General features: G+C 43.3%; 1 protein-coding gene across 1 annotated transcript in view; it reads left to right on the top strand.

Moving 5' to 3' along the window:
* Window positions 1–652: 652 nt before the first annotated feature.
* Window positions 653–14,307, top strand: part of EIF2AK3 (eukaryotic translation initiation factor 2 alpha kinase 3) — an 80,981-nt gene continuing 67,326 nt past the window's right edge. The window contains exon 1 of the mRNA XM_070379467.1: window positions 653–1,202. Coding sequence (XP_070235568.1) covers window positions 892–1,202 — 311 coding nt within the window. The 5' untranslated portion in view covers window positions 653–891. The remainder of the gene's footprint in view (window positions 1,203–14,307) is intronic.

Below are 14,307 nucleotides of genomic sequence, written 5' to 3'. Positions count from 1 at the left end.
GTCGGATAGACTAGATTGCTGTAGGTCATCGAAGAAATCAGCATCTTTAAACAAGCAGTAATTCCCAGCCCAGTGGATGGATCTTCTATCCAACTCACGTTACCCCTTTCACCTTCAGGAACTACATGTTTTGTGCGGTCACTTATTTTTCCCGCTCTTCTTTTGGCTTTCCAAACGGACCAGGCTTTACAGCGGTAACTCCTTGAAGATCGGCCGCCTCCCCACCACCAGGGACTCGCCTTTCACTCTTCCTTTCACTTGGGACTGTCCTCTCCGCAGTCAGAATCCGCCACGTAGTAAGTGCTGCTTCCAACCAATCAAGAGGAAATTATCTCAGACTTTTGAGGGACATCCAGTTTCACCAATGATCTTCAAGTATTCTCTAGCGCCTCGCTTTGAGGGGCGAGGCCAATCAGCACAGTGGCCAATCTTCTCTGGGGAATGGTGTTCTGGGTACTGCCAAATCAACCAATCAGATAAAAATGCTGCCTGGAGAGTCGTTTCTCATTGGTAAGCGCGTCCGGAAGAGGGCGGGCCTCGGGCTAAAGGCAATACAATTTGATTGGCAGCTTTGCTGTTGACAACCCGGGAGAGCCCACCTGCTCCAACAAGACTAGCGTCGGTACCCAGAGTGGCAGAGTCTGCAGCCAATCAGCGAGCAGATGCGCGGAAAGCTCGCTCAATGGGCGATGTCCAGAGGAGGCTGTCACTCAGGTGGCGCTGGCGGAGGCCGGGCTAAGACGTGGCCGAGGGAAAGCTGCTGGACTTCCTGACCATCTAGGCGGCGGCGGAGTCCCTAGAGCGTCCTCGCCTTAGTCGGGGATTCTGAACTGCGGGAGAGGCGGGCGCCGGCGGCTACACCTCCATGCCGGCTCGCGGGGCGGGCCGCTGATGGAGCGCGCCACCGGCCCGGGGTCGCTGGCACGGACGCTGCTACTGCCGCTGCTGCTGGGGCTCGTGGCGGGGACAGTGACCGCGCGGCGCACCTCTGACCTCCTCGCACCGACAGCGGAGGCGGCGTTCGGCCTTGGGGCCGCGGCGGCTCCCACCTCGGCTACGCGGGTGCCGGCGACGGGAGCCGTGATTGCAGCCGAAGTGACGGTGGAGGACTCCGAGGCGCTGCCGGCGGCTGCAGGCGAGCAGGAGGCGCGGGAGCCGGAGCCGGAGCCGGAAGAGGAGCCCGATATTCGGCCGTGCGGCAGGTAAGGGGCGCGGGTAGAGCACCGGGATCGCTGACCCCTGGAGGCGACTTGTTTATGCGCGTGCGCCGCGGAGGTTCCGTGGCCCGCGGTCCCCCCTCCGCCGCGACTTCTAGCTGGCAGAGGACCACTGATGACGACCTGGGGGAGAGAGCGGGGCCGCCTGCCCATCCCCTGGACCAGAGAAGGGCCTCACTCTGCTCCCTGGCGCCCAGTTGTAGTTCCCTGGTGCGAGCAGCATCCTCGAAGGTACCTGGAGGATGCTAGGAGAACGGAGTGAGAAGTGGGAAAGAAACGTTACTTTCCTTCTTTAATTGCTTTCGAGCTTTACTCCTACCCCAAGCAACTTACAGCACTCCTCATCGTTTTTTTTTAATGAATTACCTTATGTCTGTGCTAGTGTGACAGCTGTTTGGGGAAAGAACTTCATAAAGAGATTTCAACATTTTTCTTTAAATACATCCCTGTAGTGCCCACGCACCAGGGTTGAGGTCAGTATTTCTCTAATTGAGATCTGTGGAACACCTGCATTAGAACCGCCCGGGGATGCTGGTTGACTGTACAGTTTTCTAAATCCCATTCCAGATTGACTGGATTAGACTTCCTCAAGGTAAGAAACTGGAATCTGCACATTTAATACGCACTGCAGACAATTCTTGAACACACTGAAGTTCAGAAGCTATGGTTTGTTTGAATTTCGGCAGTTCTTTGATATTTAGAGGGTTTAGTATATAAACATTTAATATAGGGCTGTTTTGGTTGAGTTGTTTCATCTCCTTAAAAACGTTTCTTCAAAATACATGTTTTAAAGCACTTTTCATGGCTGGGCACATGTGAGGCATTTTAATGGTAAATTATTTCGCAGATGACTAACTTTAGCACACCCGAGGAGAAAGTGAGATCCCATTTAATGGATGGAATGATAACAGCAGCATTAGGTAAATTAAACCAGAGAGGGTTACTGAATTAGAAAGCATTTTAAGTTTAAATGTAGTAATGACTAGATTATGACAAATTAGTTTTAATTTTTCAGTTAAATATCAGCGCTTTGATCTATATGCCTGGGTGAGGGCTCTAAGTCACTTCAGTCGTGTCAGACTCTGCAACCCTGTGGACGGTAGCTCGGCAGGCTCCTCTGTCCATGGCATTCTCCAGGCAAGAGTACTGGAGTGGGTTGCCATACTCTCCTCCAGGGGATCTTCCCGACCCACCTTAGTAGGTGGGTTCTTTACCACTAGCATCACCTGGGAAGTACTAAAATTTTAGAAACACCCTTTGAATGTTTATATGTAGATGATTTTAAAATGCCAAACATTTGACAGAATTTTCAGAGGTTTTGCTAATGAATTAGCTAGCTATCCAGAAAGAATGTTTTCATTTATCTTAAACTTCTGAAGCACTTGCCCAAAGTGAGTTACATGAAGTGGAATAGTATGTTTCATTTTTCCTAAAATACAGATCCACTGGAGCAGGTATTTATTGGTGCTTAAAAGGCCCCCCCCTGATGCCCTGGGGTTACAGAGGTTAGGCAGATAGCCCCTGTCCTCCAGGAAGAGGTGCAGTCCAGCAGTGAGGATTAAATAAGATGACCTGTAATGACATTACAGGGCAGAAGCCATGCAAATTAAGTGCTATCAGTGTCCCATGTTTCTTGTGGTGTTCAGTGAGTGGTACTGGGGTGAGGTAGGAAAGAAGACAAGAAAACACTCTGGCAGAATGAGTTGCTTCCTCAAAAGTGGGTAGAAATGTGATGAGCAGAGGCTGGACTTGAGGAAACAGCCAGGGGCACAGAAACTGTGTGTTTAGGGAGGGCTTCCCAGGTGGTGCTAGTGGTAAAGAAAGTGCCTGCCAGTGCAGGAGATGCAAGAGACTCGGGTTTGATCCCTGGGTCCGGAAGATCCCCTGGAGGAGGGCATGGCAACCCACTCCAGTATTTTTGCCTGGAAAATTCCACGGACAGAGAAGCCTGATAGGCTGCAGTCCACAGGGCCCCAAAGAGCTGGACACAACTGAGTGCATACACACACCCATTATTTTTGTTTGTATGCATCTGTGTGTATGTGTGCATGTGAGTGACCTGTAGGTACGAAAGAGTTACAAACATACATACATATGTGCTGGGCAGGGAGGGGTAGACGATAAGCCTAGAAAAATAGGTTGCAGCCATGTTGTATATATACAGCCATATGCTAGTAACATCATCAACACCTGGAAATGTTAGAAATCCAGAATCAGGCACTGCTGAGACCCACTGAATGAGTATCTGCATTTTAAGAAGATCAGCATGCAATTCACATGCACACTGCAGTTTGTTTGTTTTTGGCTGCACCCCTTGGCATGTAGGATCTTAGTTCACTGAATGGGTGCATGCTAAGTCACTTCAGTCGTGTCTGACTCTGTGATCCTGTGTACCGTAGCCTGCCAGGCTCCTCTGTCCATGGGATTCTCCAGGCCAGAATACTGGAGGGAGTTGCCATTTCCTCCTCAGGGGATTTTCCCAACCCAGGAATCGAACCTGTGTTGTTACGTCTACCTGCATTGGTAGGTGGGTTCTTTACCGCTAACGCTACCTGGGAAGCTCCCTTAGTTCCCCAACCAGGGATCAAACCCGTGCCCCCTGCAATGAAAGTGAGGAGTCTTAACCACTAAACCATCAGGAAAGTCCCTCACGCACTACAGTTTGAGAAGTGTTGTGTCAAATGCCAGGCCTGATCTAAGTTTGTGCTTAGGGACTATTTCTCCGGCATTACTGTGTACAGTAAAAAAACTTGAGGTGTGGAAACCAAAAGGAGCATGTTATAGCAGTGCCCATGAGAGGTACACTGTCCAGTGGATAGAGAACAGAGTGGGTGGAGTTGAGAGATTGCAGGTGGAGCCTTGCTTCTTGGCAAATAAATTGATTCCTCCTCTCTTGGCACCACCAGCTAAAGATGCAGATGGGATGGCTAGGGAGTAGAGCACAGGTGGAAAGTGGAAAGATTAAGGGGAGCAGAGAGAAAAAGGTAACTGGTGTTGGACATGGTGACTTGGCAGTGCTGGCAGGAAGTCTAGAGGGAGACATTAAGTAGGAACAGTGCCTGCAGATGGAGAGATGTCAGGGTAAATGGTTGAAACTGTGCAAAGAGGAGCTTGTGATAAAAACTTCAGGAAATGCCCTTTATGTTTTGGAGAGATAAGTTGGCAAAGGAGACAGGTACAGCTGGCCAGGTTGTACAGGAGGCATAGGGTGAGGACTGAGAAGATGAAGGTAGTGGTAAAGATCCTACCTGCCAACGCAGGTGGATGTAAGAGAGGATTCAATCCCTGGGTCAGGAGTGACAACCCACTCTAGTATTCTTGCCTGGAAAATCCCATGGACAGAGGAGCCTCGCAGGCTACAGTCCATAGGGTTGCAAAGAATTGGATAACTGAAGTGACTTACCAAGCAAGCAAGCATACTTAGAGAAGGGGTTAAAGAGTCATCATTTTTGGGAATTCCCTAGTGGTTCAGTGGTTAGGACTCTGAGCTTCCATTGCTGGGGGCATAGGTTCAGTCCCTGGCTGGGGAACTGAGATCCTTAAAGCCACGCTACACAGCTCCCTGCTCCCCGCAACCCCCAAAGAAAAGATTCATCCTTTTTGGCCCCACTTCCTCAGTCCCTCACTGTTAAACCTGTTGGGATTGCTGATCTTCTTTATATATTCAGAGAGTGCGAGCTTATATAGACAGGTTGGAAAAGAAAGGAATAGGAGAGGAGGCGAAGGTAGTTGGCAAGCAGAACTGCTTCTTTCTCAGAAAGAAAAAGAGTGAAAAGAGAGGAGTTTTGCCTGCCAGAGAATAAGAGATCTTTGGCAAACAGAATTGGTTAGGATAATATGGGCTGGGGTTTAGGTGTCTGCCTAGTAGCTTAAATAGTATGGTAAGTTTGAGAAACCTTGAGTAAGTAAATTGGTAGAATCAGCAAGAGATAAATATGTAGTTTATAAAAGACTTTTTTTAAGTGCACTACAGAAAAAAGTGGAAAAAAAAAAGAGAATATCAATTCTATAACAATAAACCAATATCCTGTTTATTTAAAGAAGGAAGATTAGGGGAACAAATTTGGATTAACCAAGCGTTTATTTCAGATAACTGTGAAGAGCCATAGTCTTTGCAAAACTTTTAAAAGTAGGAGGTGGGAAATTGAGATCTTTGTTTTTACAGGTTGTATTTTGTCTCCCAAGAAGCAGAATGCAACTTGCTCATTCTTTTTTTTTTTTTCTCTTGATGGAATTTTTATTTTCTTGTGATGGAATTTTCAATCTGAATGCTTACTCTGCATCTCAGACATGTAAATGAGTGAATAAACTATTTTTTTTTCCCTTTAAAAAGTAGCTAAAATGAACTTGTTTTTCTTGTAGCAGTCTTGTTGTCAGCGGTTCTTCTGGTAAATATTACATTTAGTTGAAATTTAAATGAGACGGTCATTTCAGAGTGTTGGGAAGAAAGTCAAAATCTCACCTCACTGTTCAGTTTTGTGCATGCACGTTGGCGTTAAATGATGAGTTACCAGTTTTCTGACTTCAGCACAAAAAGCAAACTGCAAGATGTCATTTGGCATTCTTGTGATGGGTTGAGCATCCTCAGATTGACATCTGACAACCTTGGAAGTTGTAAAGCACTAGTTTTAGCTATCACACCAATTTTTAAAGTATTATGTTCCTTTTGCCTCTGATTCCCCTCTAACAAAAGAGTCACTACATTTGACATTCATTTCATCTCTCATGCTTCTTTAATTTGTGCATCTGTAAACTGGAATTTTTGGATTTAATGAGTTGAAACAGGAAAACACTTCCCAAATATAAGATGATTTAATTCCTCTGTATTTCTTTCTCCTCTCTATCCTTTACAAGCTGATCTGATCTGAATCAATGGTTTAGAAATCTAGTCTTCCTCAGATTTTCAAATTCATAATCAAGCCTTTTTTTTTTCAACTAAAATGACCATTGAATAATAGAATTATAGGATACAGAGTTGAAAGGAAACTCAGTTATCTGTTCACTTTTCTGACCCCAGACTTTTTTTTTCCACTTATTTAAAACTTTTTAATTTGTATTGGGGTCTAGTCCATTAATAATGTTGTGACAGTTTCAGGTGTACAGCAAAGGAACCTTATCATAGATACCATGTATCCATTCGCCTCCAAACTCTCCTCCCATCCAGCTGCCACATAATACTGAGCAGAGTTCCATGTACTATACAGTAGGTCCTTGTTGCTTGCCATTTAAAATATAGGACTATGTACATGTCCATCCCAAACTCCCTAACTATCCCGTCCCCTTGGCAACCATAAGATCCCAGACTTTTAAAGTTGATTAAGAATCACACTGAAAGAAGAATTTGTGCATAACTTTCAAGGCAGGCTATAAGCCAAAGTAAATATACTTGGTGAATAATAGATTATCCTTCCTGTCTATAATTGTCTTTTTAGTGTAATTGACATCTGGACTCTGGCTTTGAGATTGACAGGGTAGAGGAAACTGTTCTGTATTCACACTCCTGGGCGCAGAAGGTGACCTGTCTTTATCACCTGCTGTAAGCTGTGGCTTCCGCATGGTCCTTCATTACATAAATACTGTCTGGAAACTCCATCGAGTTTTTTTTTTTTTTTTTTTGGTAAGATAGGAGCTGATTGTATATTTCTATTACAAAACATTTTAAAATGCAGGAAGTAAAGCTGGTAGATTTTAGAACTAAGTGTGAGAGGGGGAAATTTTTTTTAAGTTTTTCAGAAAGAGACTTACAGACTTAAGAGAACAAACTTATTATGGTTGCCTGGGGGGAAGGGGTAGTTAGGGAATTTGGGATGGACATGTACACACTGCTATATTTAAAATGGATAAGCAACAAGGACCTACTGTATAGCACATGGAACTCTGTTCAGTGTTATGTGGCAGCCTGGATGGGGTGTTTGTAGGAGAATGGATACATGTATATGGATGTCTGAGTGCCTTCACTGTTCACCTAAAACTAACACACTATTGTTAATTGGCTGTGTGCTAAATTACTTCAGCCACGTTGGACTCTGCAACCCTTTGGACTGTAGCCTGCCAGGCTCCTTTGTCCATGGGATTCTCCAGCAAGAATACTGGAGTGGGTTGCCATTTCCTCCTCCAGTTAATTGGCTATACCCCAATACAAAATAAAAAGTTTAAAAACCATTGTTATAATGTTTTCCACGCTGTTCTATTTGTCAATAACCATTTTATTTAAAAGATTTCATGGAATAAAGCAGACAAAATGCTTTGAAAATGTTTAATTCTAATTGGAAACAGATATCTGCTGCTCTCACTTGGTTTATGCTATTGAAAACTTACACTGGATTTCTGTAAGGCTTAGCTGATATGTCAGAGTTATATAGTTAGTAATTTTTGGCACTATATTTGTTTGTATTGGGGGCATGACTAGTCTTGTGACAGGTTTAAATAAAGGAAGTTTGATCTGAAGATTTACTTAGTAGGTGAGGACTACGAAGTAAAGTCCAATTAATACGTTTGTTTTTCAACAAGAATATAGGCTTCCTTGAGTGAGAGCATATATTTTAGGCAGAGGATTCTTTTTTACATTAAAAAAAAAGCAGATTTAACCCAATCACATTTTTAATATTGTGACTGTTTTTTTTTCCTATGAAAGGAAATATGCAATTTTAAAATAAGCAGTTGTTAACATAGAAACCATTCAATCGATAGAACTTTCTACTGTCACCTACTTCTGTTTCAAATGGGAAATGTATTCAGGCAAAGTTACTGTATGAAAGAATTCAGCATTTACTTATCAGACTCTGATAAACTTAATTATAATAGGCAGGGATTCTGGGTGATGGAAGTCAGAGCAAACAAACTTTTTTAAAATTGGTATTCATTGTGGTCTAAGAGCATTTCTGCTCAGTTAAGGGCATAATCAGAACAGTAACAGGATGTGTGACATTTTGATGAGATTTCTGGGGGGAATAAAAGCTGCACCTTATAGTAATATAGGAGTTGTCACTTATGTAGACATATAGTTAACAGAATAGTTGAATTAGAGTTAAAAAAAACCCCGAAATTTATACTTCACAGTTCTGTCCAAAATCTCTTTTAGGTGCATGACCTTAGCCAAGTTGCATCTTTTCACATCTTTCTCAGCTCCTTTTTTGTTTTATGTGAGTAGTAGTATCTGCCCCAGCAAAATTTATTCATCCAACGAACATTTACTGCATCTTATTAGGAGCTCCACACTATTGGGTGCTGGGGATGGATACGTGGACTGTCCTTGAGTCCAGGCCTGAGAGGGAGCTACAAGTGTTAAAGAATTAACTGTACTGAGATGGATGATAACGACATAAGAGGAGTTTGAGAGCGAAGAGAACGGAGACGTCAACTGAGCGAGCCCTTGAATATGAAGTGTCAAGGAAGGTCTCAGCTGCTGGGATGATGTGAGCACAGGCTCAAAGCTGTGGTTGCCAAACCAGGGCTCTGGGACCCTTATGTACTTGCTTGTGGGGGAGCCAGGAGATTGGTTCTATGATTTCCAAATAACCTAAGGGAGATTGGCCATTCACTGAGGAGAAGGCTAATTAAAAAGTCAAGTTTTCTCGGTTTTGCACTGGAACTAAATACCAGACTTAATTAGTAATATCAGCTCTTTCTTTCCAAAAGTCTTGAATATTGTGATTAGTACTTAAATAGTTTCTCTAAAGATAGGAAAATTCATTAGAAGTGATATTTGGGGGACATATGAAATCATTTAAGACATGAGACAACAAAAAAATAAAGAAAAAAAAGATATGAGCCAAGTTAACAAAGGAACTTTGTTCAAAGAGTTAGAAACCTAGATTATGCCAGATTATGTGTGATACCAAGTAGTGTGGCCTTTATTCAGTGGGCACAGGGAGCTTTGGAAGTTGATCAAATCTGTTATAGAAACAAAACTGTCAGAAGAGTAGAGGAAGGAAGAAACCAGAGGCAGGAAGTCTTTTTTTGTTTGTTTGTTTTGGGTTTTGCTTTCTGTTAATTTTTTTTTTAGTCTTTTTTTTTTTTTGGTTTGGTTTTGGTTTGTAGGCTGGACGTCTTTTTAAGATGTTCTAATGTCATAGAACAAGGGCACTGGGACTGAAGAAGAATGAAAAGATTTAAAGGAAGCTTGAAAAACAGATCGAGAGTACACAACTGTTGTTGAAATGCAGGGGGGGAGGGAGGAGGCAGGTTTCATTTCCGATATAGATGTTCAGTGATAGGGTGGATGCAGAAAGCCTGGGGAGAGAAGGGAAGCTTTCTGAATGCATTGTGGTGATGCCCTGCTGAAAATGCTGAACTGGGGTTGGGAGAGGGATGAACTGTAAATACTACATTAGTTTAGGGAGCTGTCAGATTACACATACAGTAAGTGATGGACTTTGGACAAAACTAGAACTCCTCAGCCTACATTTTGGAGATTGAAAGCTGTAAGGATGGCAGGTGAGGATGGGGGCAAGAACTAGTCTAGAATGGGAGACAGCCAGTGTTCCGACTAAGGTCTTCCCTGGTGGCTCAATGGTAAAGAATCTGCCTGCTGATGCAGGAGACGTAGGAGACATAGGTTCAATTCCTGGGTTGGAAAGATCCCCTGGAGGAGGGCATGGCAACCCACTCCAGTATTCTTGCCTGGGAGGTCCCATGGACAATGGAGTCTGGTGGGCTATAGTCCATAGGGTTGTAAAGAGTTGGACATGACTGAGTGAGCACACGCACTGTGTTCCAGCTATCTCTGGAGGGACAAACCTGATGAGGGGAGGAGACCTGGCCTCAAGAGAGGTCATTGCAAACCTTTCTTGAAAGGGGCTTTGAAGAATCACACTATGAGTGAGAGAAAGTGCTTGCTGCTGAATCACCCAAACAAATGACTTTGTAAACTGAAGCAGCCTGTAAGTGAGAGAAATTTCTAGAGTTTGCTGATAGCGTTGATTAGTAGGCCATCTTAATCCAGGTAATGGATTTTTTTTTTTTTACTCCCAGGCAATCGCCCTTTGAGGTAAATCACTCTTTGCCAGACTGGTCTTGAGACTCACTTCAGGTACTTGTTAAGCCACCATCTCTGAAACCCCTCTGCAGAGGGAACCTCTGAATCTTCACTGGTTTTTAACAAGCACTCCAGATTATTTTGGTAATCAGGTCAATTTGAGTTATGCTGAGCTGGGTGAAATCGTCCTGTTTTATCCATGAAAAAGCAATTTGAATGGAGCCATGAGCAGAACAACAGCAGGGCTGTGGGGATGGGCACACAGGGTTGACTTCAAAGCTCTGATTCTTTCCCCTGGAAATGCTGCCTGTGTAGTTCTTTTGATTTTTAAATAAGTTAAAGAGTTTTTCATCTCGTTCATAGACACTGCCAAATAGAGTGGATCATGGGGAGATAAATGGTCTTAGATTCTCCCTGTTTTTGGGGGGGTTGTTTGTTTGTTTGTTTGTTTTTGAGGAAAGGGGATCTTATTTTGACCTCAGCTGGAGGACTGTTTTTCAGCAGTGTCTGTCTCCTTCAGGTGGCTCTCAACCAATAGTATTTCAGAGCATCTCTCTCCAAGAATGTGATAAGATGTAACTGTTAAGTATCTCTTTGCCCTCCAGCTGTTACTTATTTCCAGCAGCAGCAGAAGGGAAAGCCCTCTTCCAGTGATGTGCTTAAGACCCAGCCCATAAATTGTAGCAGTGGGGATAATGAATTTTTTTTTGGACACCTGACATGGGCTTCCCAGGTGGCTCAAGTGGTAAAGAATCCACCTGCCAGTGCAGGAGATGCAGGAGGCACAGGTTCGATCCCTGGGTCAGGAAGATCCCCTGGAGAAGGAAATGGCAACCCATTCCAATATTCTTGCCTGGGAAATCCCATGGACAGAGGAGCCTGGTGGGCTACGTTCATGGGGTCGCAAAGAGTTGGACATACCTGAGCATGCAAGAGGAATTGACAGGGTTTGTTATGGAAATTTCTGTTATTCCCATTAAGAGGAGTTAACAAGAATTAAGGATATGCCATACAGATCTAAGAATTTGATACTAATATCAATAGCCAGTTAAGAGCGTGATGTACTTAATTGTTCCTGCCTGCATGTTTTTCTTACTTTCACTTGTTGCTTGAATTCACACATACCCTCTAGATACAATTCATCATTTGAAAATATCTTATTTTCTGAAAATATCTTGTTTATTTTAAAAAGCAGAATCTTTACATAAGACATATGTGTCTTTTTTTAAGAAATGCTTATTCTTGGCTGTTTTGTCTTCGTAGCTGCTTCGGCTTTTCTCTGGTTGTGGTGAGCAGGGGATTGCTCGCCATCCGCAGTGCTTTGGACTCTCACTGTGGCTTCTCTTCTTGAGGAGTCCGGGCTCTAGGCATGCGGGCTTCAGTACTTGTGGCACACAGGCTCAGTAGCTATGGCTTGCAGGGTCTAGAGCATGGACTCAGTAGTTATGACAGATGGGCTTAGTTGCTCTGCAGCATCTGGGTTCTTCCCAGACCAGAGATTGAACCCATACAGCAAAGTGACTCACTCAATTGTAAGTATATAATATTCTCAATTATATATACATATATGTATATTATTTTTCATTTTCTTTTCCATGGTGGTTTGAATTTTTTATACCTTTCCTTATGATATAATTTTTTTACTTACTTTATCCTTCTTCTCCAACTCCCAGTAGATCTCTTTAGAATGCAAGATAATGTGTGGGGAAGGAAGTCCAGTTGTTCCTTTTCTTAATGGCACCCCACTCCAGTACTCTTGCTTGGAAAATCCCATGGACGGAGGAGCCTGGTAGGCTGCAGTCCATGGGGTCGCTGAGAGTCGGACACGACTGAGTGTCTTCACTTTCACTTTTCACTTTCATGCATTGGAGAAGGAAATGGCAACCCACTCCAGTGTTCTTGCCTGGAGAATCCCAGGGACGGGGAAGCCTGGTGGGCTGCCATCCATGGGGTCGCACAGAGTCGGACACGACTAAAGTGACTTAGCATAGCATAGCATAGCATAGTATGGCAAAATCTTATTTTCATAAATTCAGTTCAGTTCAGTTCAGTCACTCAGTCATGTCCGACTCTTTGAAACCCCATGAATTGCAGCACGCCAGGCCTCCATGTCCATCACCAACTCCCAGAGTTCACCCAAACCCACATCCATTGAGTTGGTGATGCCATCCAGCCATCTTATCCTCTGTTGTCCCCTTCTCCTCCTGCCCCCAGTCCCTCCCAGCATCAGAGTCTTTTCCAATGAGTCAACTCTTCTCATGAGGTGGCCAAAGTACTGGAGTTTCAGCTTTAGCATCATTCCTTCCAAAGAACACTCAGGACTGATCTCCTTTAGAACAGACTGGCTGAATCTCCTTGCAGTCCAAGGGACTCTCAAGAGTCTTCTCCAATACCACAGTTCAAAAGCATGAATTCTTTGGCGCTCAGCTTTCTTCACAGTCCAACTCTCACATCCATACATGACCACAGGAAAAACCATAGCCTTGACTAGACGGACCTTTGTTGGCAAAGTGATGTCTCTGCTTTTCAATATGCTATCTAGGTTGGTCATAACTTTCCTTCCAAGGAGAAAGCGTCTTTTAATTTCATTGCTGCAGTCACCATCTGCAGTGATTTTGGAGCCCAATTAAATAAAGTCTGCCACTGTTTCCACTGTTTCCCCATCTATTTGCCATGAAGTGATGGGACTAGATGCCATGATCTTTGTTTTCTGAATGTTGAGCTTTAAGCCAACTTTTTCACTCTCCTCTTTCATGTTTATCAAGAGGCTTTTGAGTTCCTCTTCACTTTCTGCCATAAGGGTGGTGTCAGCTGCATATCTGAGATTATTGATATTTCTCCCAGCAATCTTGATTCCAGCTTGTGCTTCTTCCAGCCCAGTGTTTCTCATGATGTACTCTGCATAGAAGTTAAATAAACAGGGTGACAATATACAGCCTTGACATACTCCTTTTCCTATTTGGAACCAGTCTGTTGTTCCATGTCCAGTTCTAACTGTTGCTTCCTGAACTGCATATAGGTTTCTCAAGAGGCAGGTCAGGTGGTCTGGTATTCCCATCTCGTTCAGAATTTCCCACAGTTTATTGTGATAGTCAAAGGCTTTGGCATAGTCAATAAAGCAGAAATAGATGTTTTTCTGGAACTCTCTTGCTTTTTCCATGATCCAGTGGATGTTGGCAATTTGATCTCTGGTTCCTCTACTTTTTCTAAAACCAGCTTGAACATCTGGAAGTTCATGGTTCACGTATTGCTGAAGCCTGGCTTGGAGAATTTTGAGCATTACTTTACTAGCTTGTGAGATGAGTGCAATTGTGCGGTAGTTTGAGCATTCTTTGGCATTGCCTTTCTTTGGGATGGGAATGAAAACGGACCTTTCCAGTCCTGTGGCCGCTGCTGAGTTTTCCAAATTTGCTGGCATATTTGAGTGCAGCACTTTCACAGCATCATCTTTCAGGATGTGAAATAGCTCAACTGGAATTCCATCACCTCCACTAGCTTTGTTCATAGTGATGCTTTCTAAGGCCCACTTGACTTCACATTCCAGGATGTCTGGGTCTAGGTGAGTGATCACACCATCGTGATTATCTTGGTCTTGAAGATCTTTTTTGTACAATTCGTCTGTGTATTCTTGCCACCTCTTCTTAATATCTTCTGCTTCTGTTAGGTCCATACCATGTCTGTCCTTTATCGAGCCCATCTTTGCATGAAATGTTCCCTTGGTATAGATAGGGAACTAAATTAAATTAACACTTTTATTCTCTTGATAAATTTATTCATTTGCTAAATGAGTAAGTTCTCTGAAAGGTTTCAAAGGAGTTTACTTGAACTGGCTTGTCTTATTTTCTTTGAAAGGTTTCAAAGGAGACTACTTGAACTGGTTTGTCTTGGTCAACTTGTAGCTTTACTTTGAATTTCTATATATCGATATGAAGTAGAATAGATAAAAGTAGCATTTTATAATCCAAACCAGGAACATAACTGTCTATGCTTGGAATTTGTATCATCTTTGAGAAGTAGACAAATACACCTAACAAATTCCTAGAAGGACCGTTCAACACATCTTTTCATTCCACAAGTATTTATTGAGAGCTTGTCATGTACCTGGGGTGTATT

This window comes from Bos mutus, chromosome 11 (genome assembly GCF_027580195.1).
Source record: "Bos mutus isolate GX-2022 chromosome 11, NWIPB_WYAK_1.1, whole genome shotgun sequence".
NCBI classification, from domain to species: Eukaryota; Metazoa; Chordata; class Mammalia; order Artiodactyla; family Bovidae; genus Bos; species Bos mutus.
This window is presented reverse-complemented; position numbering and strand designations above follow the sequence as displayed.